This window comes from Diaporthe amygdali, assembly GCF_026229845.1.
Source record: "Diaporthe amygdali strain CAA958 chromosome Unknown NODE_19_length_847323_cov_64_739301, whole genome shotgun sequence".
Lineage (NCBI taxonomy): Eukaryota > Fungi > Ascomycota > Sordariomycetes > Diaporthales > Diaporthaceae > Diaporthe > Diaporthe amygdali.
Genome location: NW_026517039.1, coordinates 680,435 through 701,585, shown reverse-complemented (window position 1 = coordinate 701,585; position 21,151 = coordinate 680,435). Strand labels below are relative to the sequence as shown.

Here is a 21,151-nt window from a genome sequence, read left to right as displayed (position 1 = left end):
TGGTTTATGAAAGACCTGGTGTGTTATCTGGTGTGTTCAGGTTGCTTGTTCGCATGTGTCTCGAGTTTTCCAAGACAATTCTTTTGTACAGTGTTTCGACATAAATAATCGGTTTCGTAGTATCGTTCGGCCTACTCAGAAGCAGGCGCATGCGGAAAGTTCTCTGGGTGGTCTTTCTTCAGATGCGAGGGCAGCAGATTGAGGTTCGATCTCCTCGCCCAATCGATGGTCAGATCGGACTTTCTGCCACGATCTTTGATCACTGCTTGGTAGGAGGTCTGTTAGCATTTGTTGGTACAAAAAGGTGACAAACGAGCACAGAGAGGTCTCGGACGGCCTACCTTGACGGGCGTACTGCTTGACAATGTCTCTCTCATCCAACAAGGGCTGGTTGCAGTCAGAGATGTGATCTTGCGCACGACCTTGTCTGAGGGGATGGCTCGAGAAGTGGTGCTTGCAGCCCGAGGCTGGACACTCCACGAACGCGTAGATGCCGTAGCCCTCGGCGGTCGAATATCCGAACAGCCAAGGCCTCCTCTTCCCCATCTTCGCGATCTTGCTCATGGTGACTGTGTTCCTGCTGAATCCCAAGGGCTGTGAGGACGGCTCTACAGATGGAGATGAAAGTCCGCGAGCACGTGGACTAGATGGACCGGCGGCGGGTGATAAATTCTGCTCGCTGTCCAATATAGGGCTGACAGCCTTTGGAACCCTAGATGCAGGAACTACAGGCTCAGGATCGGCGGCTTGAGGACTCGAGGTGGCCATGCGCGCCGAAGGCCTACTCTTCTCCAGCCGCTGCCGCTTCGGAGCCGTAGGCCCATATCCCTCACCAGCCTCTAAGCCATCGTTGTCGTCGCTTTCATCGTCCTCAGGTATCTTGGCACGCTTTTGCCTACCTCTGGAACTGTCCGGCGCGTTGCCAGCCGAACCACTGGGACCCGCTTCGACTTGGCCCATCGATACGGGCTGCTTGCGCGCATTTCGCTGGAGAGGAACAGCATTTGAAGTGATGGGATCAGAGGTGCCACCAGCAGTCAACCGTCGGCGTTTATCTCCGTTCTTGCGGCAGTCCCCAGTGGCCTCGGTATCCTCGTCGCGAGGTCGCTTCAGACTTCCTCCCTTGGGCTGCGTTCTACCTTCAACTACCCGCTCTTCCGTGCTCGTTCTTGTGCCGGAACTCTTTGTACCCAGAAGGTATTGCAACTGTAATATCCGCGCCTGGCAGCGTTCGACCTCCTCCTTTAACAGAGCATCGCGGCCGATGTCAGGAACTCCGCGATCAATTCCCGGAAGATGCCGTTTGAAGCCTGGTTGTCGAGAGGACCAGCCAGGGTCTGGCCAGTCTTCCGGGCCGATATGAACGATTGCATTGTATTGTGTCTAGATGCTCAGTCAGTCCAAAATTACCAAGAAATCCGTGGTAGAATAATGAGGCCGGCCTACCAAAAGCTGCATGCCAATACCTTCTATCTCGCGTAGTAACTTCTTCATGAGCCTCTCTAATTTGTCTGCATACTTGGTGTATTGGGAGTCTGGTCCATTGTACATTCGACAGTTGTGAAATACCAGAAGCATATCGTTGAAGAACGCAGTGGCTCCATAGCCGTACCAATTTTCTGTTCTCAGCTTTTGCTCAATGAATTTGAAGTGGCGGGGCCTCTTTATGATTGTGAAGTAATCCTCAGCAATTGTCTCGTCAACGCGATTCATGAATGGCCACGCATCTTTGTGGTTCATCAGCCGGTGGATGATTCTCAAAAGAGGAAGCTTAAGATCGAGATTGTCTTCGTCGTTCGCATTGTTGTGGTGGGGCTCAGTGATTTCCGGCTCGAGAATATGCACATTGAACGGAGGCTTGGGATGAGCCTGCTCGTCTTCAATCGCTTTGGCTCGGTCTGATTGCCTCGTGCCCTTGCGATGATTGTTCTTCGAGTCCGGCTCAATGTCGTATTCTATGTATGATCGATTGTCGTAAAGGAAGCTCTGCTTGCGTGCTCTCAATGAGGGCGTCCCGTAGCGACAATTCATCATTTCAATAAGCTTATAATCACCTCGGTCGGTGGTGCGGGCCTCCATCTCGTCGTAATCCTCTGCCAGACGCGTTTTGATGCCGTCAGAGCCATTGTACTTGAGGAAGACCGCCATGAAATCCTCTTTCTCTTTCTGTTCGATTCCGGCCCAACGGTGCCAGAACGGTATGATCTCGGCCTTCAAGTGATCAAGACGGCGAAGTCTCTCTTCCGCGGAGAGTTCAGGATGCTCACGGACGTCTGTGAGAATGCCCTTGTACTCACCGTACTTGCCATTGTCTGGGTCATAGTCGGGTCCATCGACATCGGGCAGATTGCGCCATTCCATGATGGAGTAAACTACCACCTGAGGGTAGAAAGCTTTGCGAATGGTAGACAGAAATTACTGGCAAACAAGAAATTTCGGGATCTGCAGTGGCCTTGGCTCTACCAAATCAAATGCTAGGTTGTTCGGCAGTTTTTCTGCTTGCGCAAACGTCTGGCACTGGATAGATGGAATATAGGTCTTGAAGACGCAGGCTCTCTATGTGATTGGCAGTGAAACGCGATGGATGAAGAAAGTGGGTGGGGGAAGTCGATTCCCTTCAGGTTGTTGGGGCAGTACTCGCAGATATCAATTGCTGTCAGTTTGCCGTGGTTGTAGAGTGATTGAGCAGAGGTCAAGAGGGGCAGCAAGACCAGACAGTGAATGTCAGTCTCCCGAATTCTTGGGTTGCCAGTATGCAGACAATTACGCACCGATCTGAATCTTAGCTCTTGTCGTCCAAGATTACTGTACTGACCAACCCAGTGGCCCCACACTGATCTTTTCTGGACGGTGAATTTGAATTTGTAAACGAGGTTTGCTTATCTAAAACCACTGTGATTTATTGGCGTATGTCTGACAGACATCTGATCCCCTCCAACCTACGCTCGCAGACGCCACGATCGTTTGGTACATCACGGGACTTGCCACGTCGTTGCACTGTTTGTGAGCATCCATCAATCCTGAGAGCTTTTCCCCCGCTATTAATCAATACTAACACTGCGAGCCACAGCAGCTGAAGTTCTTCCATCAAGACCAACGCCCCCTGGCCGCAACGGTGATCAACATGGAGCAACGACCCAGGTACCTCCGTGCGCGTCCTCAGCGCGAGTACTCCTACCAAATGTAAGCATTAGGCAATACAGCTATCTTCTCTTCTTCTGATACCCATGTCAAAGCCGCGAGTGTACCTCAAAGCCACTCTCACTAATCTTTCCAACTCTCAGGATCTTGGGTATTGACTGGGGAAGCGAGGCCGTTCGAGCGAGTGTCTATCAGACGCTCGACAATGGAATGCCCGTCGAGTCTCTCGTAATGCATCGCTCAATCATAGAGGAATTGCAACTCGACCGTGAAGAAGTTGAGCGCCAGTTCAGCTCTCACATTTATCCTTTTGACCACCACAGTCGAAATAATTCTAGTGAGATGGTCTACCAAGGAAACAACCGAGTCCCCGGTCGTCGATCCATCTCCTCTAAGCTTGCAATGTACGCAGTCGTGGGGATCTCGGACGAGATCGCCAGGCAATCTCCCCAACTACAGGAGTTACTTGAATTGGTCCAGCAGACCCCGCAGCTCAAGCGAGTTCTTCGCCTTGGTATTGAGCAGATGTTTCGCGTTGTCTTGCAAAACGTTTGCCTTTATCTCGAAGGTCAGAATCGCAGAATTGGCGCCATCGCATTGACCATCCCTGCTCAGTGGACCATCGACTTCGAAGAGGAGTACGGCGAACGCTTCGTCACAGCTTGGGCTCAAGCCTTTCATTATGCTGCTCCAGAGATCATCTTCCTCACTGAGGGGCAAACTAATGTGCACTTCGCCTTCTACACAGAAACACCGAATGCCCGATTCGATAGACACATCCTGCGCAACGAGGGATTTCTCGATAGCGGCAGGATTAGCAACGGCCTCTTGCTCTTTGACGCAGGTGGACATAGCACCGTAAGTCCAGCAGCGAACTTTTAAATGCCGATGCTCTTTTCGTTGCTGACAATCCTTCGGTGCAGAACTGTTCCTTGGTCACCATCTGCCAAGACAACAATCAGTTGGAGGTTCTCCCCGATCGAGGTATTTCAGAAGTAACTCACTTATACATCTGCAATGCTAATGCGGACCGTTTAGGTGTCATCGGTGGAACAGCTCTTTGGGCATGGTACGTACTACGACTAGCAAAGACAAAGTGGCCATTGTCGCGCAACTATGGACCCATGCCCGTGGAGATGGAGAACGAGATCCTCAAGACATTCTACACCAACTGTCGTTACTACAGGGGAGGCAAGGGGACAGCATTCTACATTTCAGACTGCGGTCCCAATCACAGCTCCTTTCGTTTCGCGATCACTGCCGAAGAGCTCATGAAGACTTTTGACGATGCCAATGCGCACACTTTTGCTCTCATCGAAGATGGCATCCTTCAACTCAAAGGCCTTGAGCCTCTATGCGAGAAGCTGACCATCATGGTCGGCGGCGGTTCAGCCCAGGGAGCAATGTGGGTAGCACGTATGAGCAGCATTTGTGAGAAGCATCAGATGAAAGAGCCTTTCTACCTTTGGCAAATTCAACACCAGTATGAGTCAGTATATTATCAAAGGCCAGAGGAAATGAACTGCCAACTAAATCCCTTTAGGTATGCGAGACTCGCAGCCGGTGCGAACTACGCGCTGTTGAAGGCAAAGACTGTAGCTCAGTTCGCTGACAAGGCCGCCTTTGGCCTCGCTATCAAGAAACGCTATAGGGACGGGGAAGGCTGGGCGGAGGACTGGTACTATCAGGCCAATCTTTTATGGGCACGTGTAAGTGGAAACCACCCTCGAGGCGCCAGTTGAGATGAGCGTCGCGATTCATCTGCTAATGCATATGGATGCCGACAGGGAAACAAGTGGGCTAGATTTGTGACGACGGATGGAACCGAAGAGTTTAAAATCATCTGTCAGCCCGAATACAACAGCCCTCGATCCAAATCTACTATTGAGCCCAATTACAAAGCCTACGATCTTCTTCCGATCCCCTGCCGCGAGAGAGGCATTCTCCAATTCGAACTTGACCTCAACACGGAGACCGACACACTCAGCCTGACTGTCAAGCATCGGGCCCAGACTGAGTCTGGGAAGACTCAACGATCGACCCAACTCGGACATGTAGAGTTTGATCTCTGGGTTCCACCTGGCAGTCGCTGCCTCCAGATATGGGATTGTGTGGAGGACATCAAGAGCAAAGTGACCGCAGCCTTCGCGGGGCAGCAAGAGCCCGCGGGTAACAACGCCTTGGATGGAACTAGAACCGGTGAGATGGAAGTCGAGCTAGGACATGCCGAGGAGCCTGCCCAGTCAGCTCGCAGCCTTCGTCGCAGCCTTCGCAACCGGCCTCCACAGCCCCCACGAGCTGAGACTGATATGGATGTGGACATCATGGCCCTTGATGAAGATCAAGATGTCGACGTTAGCATGCTGGGTACGGCACTGCCACCTCAGGCTGAGGCGCCTCAACCGTCCAGTGGAGACGTAGAGATGGGTGGCACACAAGACGCCGAAGAGTTTGCTGGCAGCATCAATGTGGCCTCGCCTATGCAGCTTTCTCAGCCTACCCGCGAAGTCCAGAGTGAGCGCCACCGCCGCCGACGTGGCTCTCGCGTCCCCACCGGAATCTTTGCCCTGTGATGGATGGGTAAGATGTAAGCATCTTGCACAACACGGTGGCCAAAAATGAAAAAAGAGGAACAGAAAAAGAAATACGAAGACCATACGGAGGAGCTGAAACTTCCGGTAATCCAAAAAAAGACGGTGGATTGCCTCATTGGCTATCAATCTAATTATCATTGGGGAAAGCCTCATGGTGAAGCGTGAACAGCTCAGACGAAGATGTCTCATAGGATTACCATATCCTGTGAGGCACTTGAGCCGGTACAGACAGCCAGGTTTGGCTTCCACAGCCACCCAGGTAGTAGACTATGAGAAGAGGAAGCTGCAGCATAGTATTGATAGCAGTGCAGTAGCCTGTGTCCTAATCGAAAGAGAAATTTGTAAATATCTACATTTTGCGAAGTGTTCTGGTAGAAGAATTCTAGTCATGCTATACTAAGCGTTGCCACTTGTAAATGACCGAGGAACATTCATACTGGTACGAGAACCATCTACTCGCATGGATCAAAATCACAGTCCGAGAAGATGATCATCTAGTGCACCGACAGCTATTTCTGGACTACTAAATCGGTGACTACGGTGCCAGAAAATGCTTGAGACAACTATCATGACGTCCACAAGGCAGTGTGGTGACACGCGGCTGTTCCGGCTGGTTACGAGGCTGCTCCGTAGGGCTTATGGGCCGATACAGCCGCCTCATTGTAAGCAATAAGCTCTCTAACACATCTGCCAAGGATACGTTGCAACTTCTGGCGCTCTGCAATAGGAGCAGCCAACGATCAGCTATCACTAGGTAAGCGACATGCGGCAAATCAAACTCTAGCATCGTGAGTAGGGATGCTGTGGAAAGCCTATGATATTTTGAGCGACTGGCCTTGGTCTTGGCCCTGTATCGGACGTAGTCAATAGACTTTTGCACGAGATAGACTCGCTCGTGCCAAGCCAGATCAGCGGCACGGTACAATCTCAGGAAATGGACACCCGATAAGGGAACTGTAGGCGCAGGCCACTCCCGTGGCTTCCGAGCGTACGTCTGAGAAGCAGCAGCCAAGGCTATGCTTATCATTTTGATCAGAGGTCCAGACCTCCCGCAATCCTGGGCCTCGTGGCCCATATTGGGCTTCTCTTAAGTCGGCACGTCACAGCGGAAGGCTGGGTGGGGGAGGCAGAGGTTTCGTTACGTAGCATTGGGCGAGCTTGGGCCTCGGCGCCGACGTGGGGCTCCGAATCATGTAAATGAGGCAAAACGACCGGTGAGGCGGCCATCGTCGCTGAGAGTCAGGCATTTTGGTGCTTCGGTGATGGCGGGGTCCGGATTTATAAGCCCTGAATAGCACGTCGGGATTAATAGTCGAGAAGATGGTATATGAATTTGCTGCCAAGATGCATCACGCATCGCAATCACTGTCAAATGTCACAATCTGTTGGAGGCATTGAGCTCGGAAAGTGAACGTCAATGATCGAATTACAAGTCTATTTCAAAGATACATAAGCAATCGCTGTAGTGCCTTGCGGGGGCTCTCAGGAGTCCCTTCTATATTGCCGCAAAGACCTTCTGGGTATCATAAAAGAAATGTGAAGGATTAAATTCATTCACCTCTGCCAACTCTTGTAAATGCGAAGGTCGTCGTGCTCGTGTTGAAAGTTCACGCAAGCTCCCCAGGTGCCCGATCCGCCTCCCTTGACGGCAGGCTCCTTGAAGCTGACCCTCCTACCTTCTGGTAATCTACCTTGTTGAAATCGCCGAATGGTATCCGCCCTGCTCCATATTCCCTCCGGAATGTGTAGTCAGAAACCTGTGATGTAACAGAGTCATCGGAGCCAATGCGCTTCATCCGGGGCCGAGGAGCGCTGAGCCCCTCGTTCGCAATCGTATCAATAGAGCTATAGCGGGCTCGTGGAACTAAGGGAGGTTGCGTGCCTCCTGCGACGCGGATCGGGAAGTTGCTGCCGAGGGCTTCATGTATCATGGCATTCGGCGGCTGGGTGACGACAATCTCATCTAGTATGCTTTGGACAGATGGACGTCGACGCTCGGGCGGCTGGAAGGCATTGCTGACCGACCTTCTGGACGGCGACCTGGTCATCTTCCTTTCGGGTTGTGGGCTTTCCATCAGCTCGTACCCGTAATGTTCGCAGTGGTCGCACTGAGACTGTGTCCGCGAAGGGAGGGACCTTGATTTGTCGAAATATGTCTCGGCGGTTGGCTTCAGACTGATGCTCTGGGTAAATTTCTCCACGTCTTTGCTCTCATAGGAAAATGAGGGGGGTATATGAGCGGTGATAGCCTCCTCTGGCGTTCGCAAGTCTCGCGCGGGCTCCCTGTAGTACTGCCTCTTCCGCCGCCTACAGCTGGAACGTACACAATCCGCAAACCTCTCCCTGGCCGCGCGCACATACAGCGGCCTCAATGTCGGAAGGCAAGCGCAAATGATGGCGAGGCAGACCTCTGCTATCGACCAGGAGACGGCGTCGAGGTTCTCGTATGTTACATCCGGGTTCGAGCTAACAATCGGTAGGTATTTGATCCTTATCCCGGAGATGGCGCAGTTGCTTCAAGCGTTTGTCAGCTTGGTTAAGACAGTCACCGTCTAAGCCGGTATCCCACTTACAATAGACCCAACGAGAACATGAAGATGAGGAGCAGCCGCTGTCCTAATGAAACTCGCATGCTCCATAATGCCGGTATCGGTAACGTGAATATTACGACGTCGCTCAGTATGTTTCCGGCAGAATGGATGTACCATTGGAAAGTTGGAACGCATGTGGCCTTGGTGTACTTTTCCCAGTACCCCTGTATTGGATGGCAAGTGAAAATGGATATCAGGACCAGTCCGATACTCCATGGGCCGATGATGATCAATGCAAGATTGATTGCTCTTCGAAGCTTCGAAGCGAAGACTCGTCGATACTGTAGCAGCAGAGCAACCTTGATCGAGCCAAGTCCGCTGTAGTAAAGAATGATGGCGAAGTAAAAGCCCTGTTGACAGTCATTAGCAGGTGTACCAGGCTTTCGCTCGCGTCCGGAGGCTTGCCTTGAAGTACTGCTCGATTTGTTCCTCACCCAGATTCCAGATATGTTGTCCAAGCCCTACCTGGGCCATAAGGCAGACTGTGATGCCCTTGGCCACGACAAAAGCCTGTAGAGCAAATGTTAGCGCTCAGATTCTATGCACCAGTTCAGACAGTGCCTGCGTCTTACAAGCGCTGCCAAGACCACCCAATCGTCCAATCCAATCCGGTTGTCGAGGTGTTGTCGAGAGTAGAAGCGCATGGCGACCACAAGGCCAGTCAACGGCACCAAGGTAGAGACAACAGCCACCACGACTCCCGCCCTGTTGTCCGCCGGCAGCCCTACCACACCCGAGGCTTGAACATCCGCTTCCATCTTGGTCGAGAGCTAGCCCATTAGTAAATATGCGGGGCGAGCGTGGACTCAGTTGGTCAGTTGGCTAGGACCGAAGAGAAGGTCGACCTGTGGAAGACGTCACTTGGAGGGCAGATATGGTCTAGAAGTGTTGGCAGCCATTGGCACCCACAGATATAACAACATTCCTGGGATTAACTCCCCGCCACTTGTCCCGATGGTGTCAACAGTCGTCTGGAACAGATAAGTGGCCCTGACCATAAGGTGTGGGCCCACAAGAAAAACTCCGAGCGCAAGTACAGGTATGTGTGAGTGCCTGAGTTGAGGCGCCTTCGCGACATGCACATGCGACTCGCGAGGTCGCGAATCGCTGACAGGGTGCGAACTTTAATCCTGCATTGCTTGCAGACCGCGAGTATGTCGCCTACAGATCTTGGCACGGTCCCAACATTGAGAGCAGTCGCAAAGTAATCTGAAAGTATTCGTGAAATAGACCAGTCCAGACGGCCGTTCCGAGGCTCTTCCGCCGGCTGCACAGGGTCTGAACTGGCCTCTCGCGGCCCAAGCCTTGTTCGCTGGGCTCCAATTGTTGCAGCTCCAACGGCTGCTTGCTTATTTCGAGTTCAGATGGCAGCAGCCGCTGGAACGCGCGCTGTCGTACGCTTTGAGGTGTGTCGCATCTTGGCCCGGAGGGGGCCGAATCGTAGGCGCATGCATCGGCAACTCTAATTGAAAGCCTAATTAAACTTCGCACCAGGAAGAAGGGGGTGCTACTGGTGAAACCCGCTGTTCTGAACCCACTTGAGTCGACAAACCCAAAATCCTCTCGGCGACTCGTGAGAGCCTACACTTGCCCAACAAGTCGACCTCTTCCGGCCGAGAGTGATGCGACGTTGTTGATTGTTCGTTTTTCTTCGTCAGACTTTGGATCGCTCCGACCACTTGAGCCGTGCCTCTGCTCCAGTGCGACGGTTCTCGAATGTCAGATCAAGTCAATCTCTTCTCCTTGGTATCACGTAGACTCCTCAGCTTGGCCTCTGTGCGTTCAGCTGATCATCGAGGCACGAGGTTCAAATTATTTCCGAACTGTCCGCTGCGGGTCCGTGGATGTCAACTGACTCGAAGCCCACTTATGTATATGACACAGCCGAGGCCAGAGTCCACCCGGATCGCCAATGGTTTCTTGTCAATTCGTTCATAAACTACCCGACGTTTGGACCCCACTCTTCCGGATTAAAACGAACTCGTGGAGCCTGTCAACAACGGGCCCGCCCATGACAAGCTCCATCCCCACCAGACGCTACTATCCCGCGGTGCATAATTGCTTGACGTCTCGACAGAATCAGGGCCCTGACAATACTAGTCTGTGTTTACCGGACGATATTGTTTCACCTCGTCGTTATAAGACCACAATCGTGATGTCGGCCTAGACATCGGCCTGGCGCGCTACTAGCAACCACCCACGAGGCAACTGTCAAGTTAAAGCGATGATCGGTCCGACTCGTATACCAGCGGCACTTCTTTTCATGGCTCGAAGTCTATTGCCTAGCTTCAGTAGCATTCAGTGACAATCGGCAGCCATCCGCACTGGCGACGACTAGGGTCAAGGTCTGTCTTTCTTGGCCGACCTCGACGTGAGGCTCGGAATCCGGAACCACGATGTGAGGGAAGGTCTGGATAATGCGGCATATTGTGTACGAGACTTCCAGCAGCGCGAAGTCTTGTCCCAAGCATAGCCTAGGTCCACCGTTGAATGGTAGGTACGCCCAGCCCACATCTTTTAAGCCGTCTTCCTCCCACCGCTCAGGCCGGAACGCCTCCGCGTCCTCGCCGTATATGTCCTTCCTGCGGTGCATTGCATAGACACAGTAGCCCACTGCCTGGCCGGGGCGGACAAGGATGGGTGCTTTGCCGTCAGGTCCGCCACCGACAGGAAGTGTGGTCATGCGGATCGCCTCTCGCGAGTTCACGGGGACGGAGGGGTATAGTCGCAGTACTTCAAGCAAATTAGACCTGGGCTACTGAAGGGTGGAAGCTCGGTAAAAGAGTGACACTTACCTTCTTTGACTACCAGACTAAGGTACGGCATTCTGGTGGGCTTCAAGTCATCTCGGGACGGCGGCTGCGATCCAGGCCCTATGCTGCAGACACTGGCGATTTCCTCTCGCAGACGTTGAAGAACTTGTGGATGACGGGCCAGTAGCCTGAATGACCAAGAGAGACAGCAGCCCGTGGTGTCGCGACCAGCGAGCAGCACGTTGAAGCATTGATCCCGCAAAACCTTTCTATCCTGAGTCTGCTCCGCCAGAGCATCAATGAATGAGTAATTGCTGTGCAAGTCCGTGTCCTTCTCTTGTACCTTCGAAGTTGGTTGTAGCGCCTTGTCAACCGCCTCATCCACAAATTGGTGACATCTTTTGCAGGCATCACGGAAGGCCTTGTCATTCAGCAACCAGTGGAACTGGCCGAGGCGTCCTCGGTGAGCGAGGTAGTCCTGCGCCAGATTGAAGGCTTGTGCGAATGACGACTCCTGGCCCGCAACCTTCCCCCAGTCGAGATCCAGTACCGAGTCGCCGAAGAGGAGGAACATTGTGGTGTCGAAGGTGAGCTTGAAAAAGAGGGGTTGGAGGTCAACCGTGCTGCCATCAGTGGGAATAACGTCAATGAGGTTCTGTACGCAATTCTTGATTTGTTCAAAGTTTTGGGACCTATTCGAAGCAAACTGTGGCCTAAGTAAAGCCCTCGAGTGCTTCCAAAGGGCACCATCCTGAGTGAAGATGCCGCTCCCCAGGAGAGGCCGGAAGTGGAGAGCTCGAAGACCGAGACTATAATCTAAACGTAGTCGCCAAACGTCAGGTTGACTGTGCTTCTGCTTTGATTGCATTCGACTTACCCTCAAAATTTGTCGATAGGACTGCCTCAATGTTTTCAGGATCTACCGTGTCGATGCCCGTAGCACCCAGCAGCTCCTGGACGAACGTGGTGCCGTTGTCGTCTACAACATCGAGGAAGAACTGCAGGATCTGCATTGTTCTGGCGTACTTGATAGCCTTGGCTAGCATATCTAGGCCAAGCGGCCACCTCGAGTTCCATGTCTTAGGAGGCAGACATCCTTTCTCGGCGGCGAAGCGACTCTCAGTCTGTTTACATGTTAGCGAGTCGTCAATAATGGGAGGAAATTGGCCTTCGCTCACACGACGACGCTGGCTGCGACCCAGTAGGAGCCATGCCAGAGCCACAGACAGCACGACGCTAAGGATAATGCGAAAAGCCCGTGGCTCATAAAGCCCTTGTCCCGCTTTCAGGTCCATTGCTCTCGATGCGCCAGGGACGAGGTCTACTTTGGGTTGGTTCGTGACAAGCTCAGGCCATTCTGCGTGGTGTTGAGCCCCGCTACTCGAAGGAAAAGGTGATTCGTAATAGCCAGGTAGAATGTCAAGAATGGCCTGATAGACGTTGCTGTGTGCCTAGCAATTTTCATCCTCCAGTGCAACCTCAGATTGCCCCCTGTGAATTGGAGTTTGACGATCCGAAAACGGGCTAGTGCTGACAATGCACGTGACGCCGTTTGTACCTAGAGAACGTCAAGCTTCCTCTTCGATTCTGGCCTGGCGCTGTCGACTCTTATGTCCTCTGGGATTTGAACCTGGTCTTTTGAAGACCAACTGAACGATTGGTTACATTATGGTGTTTATGCCTCCTCAAATACTGCCTTTGCGGTCTAATCCAGCCAGTCTCTTCTGCTTCGCAGTCTGTCTCATCCGTGGGCATACTCGACCAGGTCACAACATCAATTTTGGGGCGCAAGATTGGATAGAAAGGCATTACAAAACGCTCGGGAGCCTCAAAAAGCCTCGGTCCCATCTCTTCAAGTTCAGATCTCGGGTATAGCCTTCGGGATGTAGACTGAAAGTTGCGGCTTCATCTTGTCCATTATTCCAAGGTTTGCTCAGAAGGCTCGGGGCTCAAAGGTTCTGAATTTTTCAGGTGATTCCGATTCCTTAATACCCATCAAAGCCTTGCCATCCATGTTTTTGTTAACCTTGCTTCTATCTCTCAAAGTAAATCCAAGTCGCTATTTGGCAAGGCGTTTTTCTTCCAGATGTTGATCTTCAATGCTGGCTCGCAAGCCGCTTATGTGATATGGCGGAGAGTATGCTGTCTAACTACGTATTCATACAATTGAAATTAGAACCAAGTCTCTCATTTCTCGCATTCTAGAACTGCCTCCTGAATTACCATAAAGCACCGCAGCCATCTGTCAATTCATTGATGACTGGGTAGTTGGGAATTACGACGCCTGTGCAAGGTCTTTACTTGCAGACCAGTCAACTTGTGTCAGTAGTCAAATAGTGTCACAAACGTATACTTGACGCAGGCGCAGCGCTAGACGTCTTCTTAGTCGACCAGCTGCTACGGCGACTGGCAAGTGAAGGTTGTCCCCTATCTTGCAGCAACCCAAGGCAGGTCAGCTCCGTCCAGATTTCGGGGGAGGAAGACAAACGGGATTCAAGAATCAATCAGATATCAGTGACCACGGTGACTCGCCTATCCAATTCAATGGTTCCAAGTGAATAAATAAATTCACTGCCTTAGGCTGCCTTGCTGCCCCCCACCGTCCACAGTCGCCCAAATTATAAAAGGCCTCCTGATCTGACTGTCCCAACTCTTCCCTCTTCCCTTCCGACCTCCCCTCAACCCAGTCTGATTCGACCCTTGAATTGTCATCGTCAGTCTTTGACAGATCCAAGCACCCATATCAGACCTGATCAACAATCTCGAGCAAAGGGAACTTGTTTCTCGCCTCCAAGTTGTTGATACCCCTCACCTCAAGGAAGCATCCTTCCTACAAACACCAGCACTGCCAATCTCGAGCAAAGGGAACTCGTTTCTCTCCTCCAGATTGACGCGAATGCACCACACCTCGACAAATAGTCGAAGCAGTTGAATTGAGATTCATTCAGGTGAGCTCCTAGTCAATCGTGTTCAAAACTGCCCCACCACCTATCATCCAACCCCTCCATCAGCAAGTGCTTTTCGACTGTTGACTATCAATCCCACTTCAATCCCCCTGGCTTTGTTTTTCTAATCGTCAACTGTCAATCGCACCCCATTCTAATCGATTCCTTACCGCAGAATTTGGTCGACCGAAGCTGCCCTAGTCGCAGCACACCTCACCATGTCTGTGGTCGAGGTCGTACAGCGCGCCTTCTGGGCGTTGTGCCTCCTCTTCCCCTACCTCCTTGGGCCCGCCAGTGCCCGCATCCTCATGCATGGCCAGCCCGGCCCCTTCGTTGATGTCTCCCCAGTCTCCAGTCTTTTGGTTATCGCCGCCTATCTGTTCGTCTCCTCGGGTGTGGCCGTCTTTCTCCTCGACGGCTTGATACAAGTCAGCCGCAGGGCCACCATCAGTCTGGCTATCATGCTGGGCGTAATAAGCGCGTGGTATACTTGGCAATCGGAACACCTTGTCGGCGTACTTATCGTCATTTTGGGCTTCCTAGTAAGCCGACACCGCCAACAAGTCAAAGACCTTGAAGCACCCGACGACCAGCCGCTCTATATCTTCGCCATCGACGAAGAGACGGATCTGTTCGGCGAGAAGCTCGAGCCCGACAAAGCTTCTCAAGAGCCAACGCCTCCAGCCCGCGGTTGGATCTCAAGGGTTGCGCGGTTCCTGTGGAGCGCCATCTGCTTCATAGGTTCGCCAGCTCTGCTGCAGTTCTCTCTCTACGTTGTGACCCTGCTCTGGATGGAATGGGTGATGTCTTTCGACGCCACCGTATTCCAGCCCACAGCTACCATCGTCACATTTGAAACTCCTACCACCACCACCACCAAGTACAGCGGCTCTTCTTATTCCTCTCCAATCGCTACGCCAGTTGGCAAGTCAACATGGATGCAATCGGCGACGTCAACAACCATGCCGACAGCCCTTCCAAGCGCCATGCCAAGCACGATGCCAACGGCCATGCCAGCACCAGCAGCCATGGAGGGCGCCCTCCACGATTGGCTGTCCGCCGTCGGCACTCCTCCCAGAGTTCCCTGGATCTTGCTGTACTACTTCCGTCTTCCCAGCTCAATTGCGTATGGCGTCACTATGCTCGCCCTCCAATTGTTTCGATTCAGGTCAGCAATTTACGCTTCATTATCAGTCGCCTTCGCAATCTTGATCGCTTCCGACTTCGCCGCAACGTCTTTAATGAACTGGATGAATCGCAATGGTATCAGCCCATTCGTCGGCCTCATCATTGTCATCGCAGTTTTCATGACTTCGTTGCAATTTCTCAATCGCTGCACCGCCCCGCTATGGAACGCCTATCTGCTGGAGAACTTTGCCACAAAGACTGCTGAGTACGACTTCAAATGCCTCGTAGCCAAGCTGTTCAACGAATGGGAAGAGGCCTACAAAGCACTGTGCAAACTAATTAAGGACTCTGACAAGCTCACCGGAAAGGTCGGCGAGCAGAGCCGAAGGATTGACAATCAAACTACTAAGATCCGGTCTCTCCGCGAGAGCAAGGCCGACAAAGATGCCCTTGAGACGACAAGTCAGTCACTTGAACAATTGGATACCAGAGTCAGCAGTCTGAGCAGTGAGAAGGCCGATGCGACGCTACTTGACAAGGCCATAGACGGATTCCAAAGGCTGAGCGTTGGCTTTTTCAATTTGAGCGAGACGAAGGCCAACACGACAGATCTTGACATTACGAATGGGACACTTGAAGAACTCAGTGGTACGGTTGGCGTGCTGCAGACATCGAAGGCCAATGCTACAGAGGTTGCCACGTTAAGGGACGACCTTGATGCAGCAAAGGAAGAGGCCGCCGAGAACACTTCGACACTTGCAGAGCTACAGAACACAAAGGCTAATACCACAGACGTCATTGCGTCGAATCTAGACATTCTCAAAGTGAAGAAAGACACCTCCACGAACACTACGTCTCTTGAAGAGCTACGAAGCACGAAGGCTGATGCCAAGGACCTTGAGAACATCACAAGCCGCATCGATGGCATGGGCACACAACACGGACATCTCACCAACCGCGTGTACAACTTGGAGACAGACAAAAACAAGATGAAAGAGCGGCTGAGTGCTGAAGAAGATGCCACCAAGACCTTTAAGGCTGGCCTGGGAGCCGCTCAGTCGAGCCTCGGAGACCTGCGCCAGGCCGACGTCTGGCACAGCCAGGCGATCAGCAAGCTCCAGGATCAGAAGGCTTCGGTCAAGGAGTACAATGCGCTCAAATCCCACTTCGACGAGTATAAGAAGAAGACCGACGCAAAGTCTCGCCAGGATGCCAAGGACAAAGCCGGCATGATGGAGCAGATTGCAAACCTCACAGAGCTTGCCGAGGATTTGCAGGACAAGATTGACGCACTTCAGGCCAGCTTCGTCAAGCGCGAGGATTTGCAGCAGCTCAAGATCGACACCATCTCGCGCAACAATCAGACTCTGCAGGCTCACAAGGAGCTGGAGACCAGTGTCGAGACTCGCTTCACCGCTGCGACCGAGAGTGTCGATGAGCTCCGATCTGAGACCAACTCTCAGCATGACGAGCTGGTGCAGGCTCACGAGGCGCTGGAAACCAACATCGACTCGCGTTTCACTGCTGCGGCTGAGGAGACGCAAGCCGTTCAGGCTGACCTCGATGAGCACAAGGAAGACGTGGACGAGAGGCTTGGTGTTCTTGATGATGTGAACTACAATCAGTTCCAAGCACTTGAGAAGCACTTTCAGGAGCACGTCGAAGCGTCGAAGGAGCAGAAGATCCCGGAGCGAGTAGATGCCATTCAGCAGCGCCTGAATAGCCTTGGCGACCAGCGCATCAACGACGAAACCCTCAGCACCAAAGTTCATGCCATTGTCGACAGAATTCTAAACGGCAAGAAATTGAGGGCCGTTTTCAACGCAGTGGAGGAGGATAACTTCGAGCAAAAGGAATTGTTCGAAGATGTCCAGGCTGTCATTGAAGAGAAGCTCGGCAGCAAGGATTTCCAGGACCGAATTTACGCCACCCTCTTGGATAAGCAGATCGCCAGCAACAACAAGCCTCTCGGTGATCCCCCTGGGGTGAACACCGGAGGACAGGCGACATCCCCGGGCAATTCAAGCCATCAACACACTACTGACAATGCAATCATCCGCAACGGGAGCCTTCTTGGTGATCCCCCTGGGGTGATCACCGGAGGCGACCTCCCCAATTGGTAAGTTATCAGACGCCCTGTCTGCGCCCCTGAAAATCAAACTTCCAGCACAATGTTGCTGACAATTGTTCCGGCAGTGATGGCGATGAGTCTTTCAATGGCTTGCAGACTATCCCTGAGGATTCGAGCTTCCACGATGGCGTTGTTGAGAACGACCTCGGCAGTGGCGATCGCCCTTTCGGTGATCCCTCTGAGGTGAACACCGGAGGGCGGGCGACCTACCCGGACAGCCCTTCGTCGGAAGCTCAGCCTCTTGTCGATGGTTCCAGCTATCAGACTCTGGAAGCCGACCAGCAGGACACGGATGATGGCAGCGACGGCACAGTGCAGCCGAAGCGGTGGAAGGGCAAGGGGCCATGTGAGCCTGACCACCTGACCTATTCCATGCTTTTCGATCGAGACGACGACGAGGAAACGGACGAAGATGATGATGAAGAGCAAGATGAAGATGGCGGTGACGATCATGATGGAGATGACGACGAGTCGGACGATGACAATGGCGGCCCTGGCCCAGGCCCATCTTCAGGAGGCGGCAACTTCCATGGCCACAACGGCGCCAGCGGACATGATGATGATAATCAAGATGGGGACGACGATGGAGCCCCTGGCCCGTCATCTGGAGGCGGCAGCCATCACAGCCCTTCAAGCCAATCTTCTCGAGCTTGCGACTTCCATGCCCACAACGGTCACAACGGAGAGCATGACGGAGTGCACGATTGCGCCCCTGGTCCGTCATCGGCAGGCGGCAACTCCCACAGCTCCTCAGGCTCATCTCCCCGAGGCGGCAGCTTCCATGGCCACAGAAGTGTCAGCACAGATGACAGTGATGACCAGGACGGAGATGATGGAGCTCCCGGTCCATCTTCAGGAAGCAGCAGTACCCACAGCCAGAATGGCGCCAGCGGAGAAGCCGATGGGGAGCCGGAAGCCAGTGGTGAGCAGGCCGGAGACCATAAAGCCGCCAATGAACCGAGAAACCGGGCCTCCAACCAGAAAGCTCGGAGAGACAAGTACCTTGAGAGAAAACATGCCAAGAAGGAGCAGGAACGCCAGGAACGCCAGGAAGCCAAGCAGCGAAAACGCCAGGCCCGCCAGGCCCGCCAGGCTCCTAAGCGACCCGAGGCTCCCGAGTCCCCGGACGCGGACGCGGGACAGAATACCAGGAGACGCAGGCCCAGAGGCAAGGGAGGAAAGGGCCAGGAAGCAAATGGTCAAGCAGCAAATGGTCAGGGAGCAAATGCCCAGGGAGGTAGAGGCCAGGGAGGTAGAGGCCAGGGACGGAGGCTAAACCGGCGGAGGGCTCAGCCGACGGCTTAGGGCGGACGAGAGAAAACCCAGAAAACACCACAAAAAAAGAAAGAAGAGGTGAGGAAAGGGGTGTCACAGAGGCGCAAGAACTACGACTTATGCAAATGGTGCCTGAAGGTCTGCACTGTACGGAAGGAAATGGTACGAAAGGCTCCTCGGAGAGCTGAACCTGCCAGGACATGGTGGAAGATTTGACAGAGAACGCACGGGAATACAGCGTGCGCAAAATTGGCGATGGAGGTTGTAATATTATTTGAGACAAGGGCGTAAGAGAGCTCAACAAGCTCCCCCTATTATTGATGACGAAAGGGTTCAAGAGAGCCTCAGACGCTCCACCCGTTAATGACATAGAAAAATGAGTACTTTTTGGTAGAAATCGCGGTGCCATTTGTGATCCTCTGTGGTATGTTGAGACTCCTGTACAATCCATATGCAGTGAGAAGGTGTTATAGGGGGTTTTTAAATACTTTGACGGGTTGGCACCCTACGGCAGCAGAGCGAACCGTCAACCCTGAGCGCAGCCAATTCGATCTTCTTCGCAACATAGGGCCGCTCCCACTTCCATCAGTGTCGTAATCTTGAAACTGATCAGGGACTGAGAATGATGTGATTGGCAAGTATATCATCAGGGACTCCAACATCATGAAGCTGCAGTAGTAAACATAGCTAATATCAGGCCTAGCGTTAGGCAGACTCTAGTGCTGTGCTGCGTTGAAGACGGATGTGAGGCGTAAAAGGATGGGTATACCTGGAGAGGGTTCAGCCAAGCTTTTGCCAAGCCAACCCAGCAGGTAGTATGATCTCTGCCGGCGTCTCTTGGCACGGGATCTAATCCGCTTTCAACGTCGGACCTAAGTAAGCAAAGTTTGGGAACAGATCTCGGAACAGATGGCATCGTTAAAGGCTCCATAAGTCTGGATTGATATGGACAGATGAGACTGTTGCTGTGAGTCGGTGAGCTGATTCAGGTTCCGAGTCAAGTCTGCATTACCCGTGAGAACTTTGGAGTCGTGATTACAGATGCCGTGCTTCTCTCCAAGAAGCACCTCACAACGGAGAAAGGGGCATTGCCACCCAGACTTTGGTATTGGTGAATTACCTGCAAACGATGATTTGTGAAGATGCGCACAGGAGACAATTTCAAATACCCTGTTAGCTGATCGGCCGGAGTGTGGCCGCCGCCACTCGTGCAATATATCCCAATCCAGCCATGGCCCCCATGTGAGGAGGAGAGCAGGGCCATCCTAGCTAGCCGCGTGGCATCCATAGTTCGCATTATCCACATCTCGGCTCTCCATGGTCTTTGTGGAGATGATTGTTGGTTCTCCTGTTATCTTTGGACGGGCAAATGGGGCGCGCTGATAACGCAATCGTCCGCGTGCAACGTTGGGTTGTACGACCTTCCATCTTCGGAATCTTGGAACCAAGTCTGTGGCTTCATCCTGTCCTGTCATGTCTTGCTGTCATGTCTACACGTGTAATTGTGCTCACGAGGTCGAATGCATTCTCTGTGATTATTCTAGGCAAGGCCAATCACTCTTCTGAATGCAGAAGGGCTTCGTGCTGCAATGTCCCTGATCTTCAGTTCTCACATGCAGCTCTACTTCACGACTCGCACCTGGATAACGGCTAAATCAATCCATTGGGCTCCCGACCCCTCCACCCGGCGGAGAACTACCTACCACTACATTCGTAGTAGTGACCCACTTGGTTCACCAAGTCCGTTTCGTTTCATGCAGGCGCAACACCGCATTGTCTTCGTCGTTCGAGCCACGCGAGCACATCATCGTAGGCGGAAAGGAAGCCTCGTCAGTCCAGGAAATGCAAGCTTTTGCCCAGCCGGGTGGATAGTGTGTCGGCCGTAGGAGTAGGCGAGGGTCAAGCCATGGCAAAGCTTGACCTCGGCTGGGCAGAAGCTTAATCTTGCCTGGTATCTGTGGGGCGAACTGTCAAGACGATTTACTTCGAAACCGAGCCTGCGGTTCCCATTTTTCATTGGTATCCATCCATCAAGAGAACTTTCCATCTGGCCTTCCATATTGCTTCTAGGGCGGCATTTTCCTGATCTAACGGAAGAAGCGAAGCCAATCAACGATCAGAAGGCACAATTTCCTTCACTGACGAGATTTGTCCTGTCGATTGGGCGTTCCGTTGGTTCGACGCCAGGTTATAATTGAGCACCATGTCCGGACGACTTAGGGTCCAGACTGGCCTTCACACCAGGTACAGATAAAAACAGTGCGCTTGACATGGGACCTGACATGGTATAGACTGATAACTAGCCGACATGTCGCGAAACTACCTCACGGAGTGTGGGTCTGATAGGTTACGACGACCCGGGATCATGGTGGGAGCCATCTGGACTCCCCGGTATTGGGAGGTGGTATCACTGCATGCAATGCCACGGACGGTTTGGTTGCTTGCCCTGTGATTATAACTCCCCCATGTCCCGCTTGTGATCGTCTTTGAAACTTTATCCCCTCGTTTCTGGCCTTCCTTAGATTGGCAGTCTTCGTTATAACTCCAAGTCTCTTGATCACGACTTGCAAGAGCCGTGGTACCACGAGTCAAG

At 52.7% G+C, this 21,151-nt stretch overlaps 5 protein-coding genes across 5 annotated transcripts; 2 read left to right on the top strand and 3 right to left on the bottom strand.

The window, feature by feature from the left end:
• Nucleotides 1-131: 131 nt before the first annotated feature.
• Nucleotides 132-2,361, bottom strand: J7T55_010575 (uncharacterized protein; the record flags this gene model as incomplete). The annotated part of the gene is made up of 3 exons (XM_053145133.1): nucleotides 132-262; nucleotides 342-1,383; nucleotides 1,447-2,361. 3 exons carry the CDS (start codon nucleotides 2,359-2,361, stop codon nucleotides 132-134), a joined length of 2,088 nt encoding a protein of 695 aa, XP_052992422.1.
• A 763-nt stretch (nucleotides 2,362-3,124) lies between these two features.
• Nucleotides 3,125-5,714, top strand: J7T55_010574 (uncharacterized protein; the record flags this gene model as incomplete). The annotated part of the gene is made up of 6 exons (XM_053145132.1): nucleotides 3,125-3,183; nucleotides 3,285-3,999; nucleotides 4,065-4,125; nucleotides 4,180-4,546; nucleotides 4,685-4,850; nucleotides 4,929-5,714. 6 exons carry the CDS (start codon nucleotides 3,125-3,127, stop codon nucleotides 5,712-5,714), a joined length of 2,154 nt encoding a protein of 717 aa, XP_052992421.1.
• A 1,628-nt stretch (nucleotides 5,715-7,342) lies between these two features.
• On the bottom strand, nucleotides 7,343-9,084 carry J7T55_010573 (uncharacterized protein; the record flags this gene model as incomplete). The annotated part of the gene is made up of 4 exons (XM_053145131.1): nucleotides 7,343-8,249; nucleotides 8,309-8,676; nucleotides 8,792-8,836; nucleotides 8,899-9,084. 4 exons carry the CDS (start codon nucleotides 9,082-9,084, stop codon nucleotides 7,343-7,345), a joined length of 1,506 nt encoding a protein of 501 aa, XP_052992420.1.
• A 1,517-nt stretch (nucleotides 9,085-10,601) lies between these two features.
• On the bottom strand, nucleotides 10,602-12,374 carry J7T55_010572 (cytochrome p450; the record flags this gene model as incomplete). The annotated part of the gene is made up of 4 exons (XM_053145130.1): nucleotides 10,602-11,059; nucleotides 11,122-11,895; nucleotides 11,957-12,203; nucleotides 12,258-12,374. 4 exons carry the CDS (start codon nucleotides 12,372-12,374, stop codon nucleotides 10,602-10,604), a joined length of 1,596 nt encoding a protein of 531 aa, XP_052992419.1.
• A 1,868-nt stretch (nucleotides 12,375-14,242) lies between these two features.
• J7T55_010571 (uncharacterized protein) lies at nucleotides 14,243-18,588 on the top strand (the record flags this gene model as incomplete). Its single annotated transcript, XM_053145129.1, has 2 exons — nucleotides 14,243-17,271; nucleotides 17,349-18,588. The coding sequence occupies 2 exons, from the start codon at nucleotides 14,243-14,245 to the stop codon at nucleotides 18,586-18,588; spliced, it is 4,269 nt and encodes a 1,422-aa protein (XP_052992418.1).
• Between the last annotated feature and the right edge of the window lie 2,563 nt (nucleotides 18,589-21,151).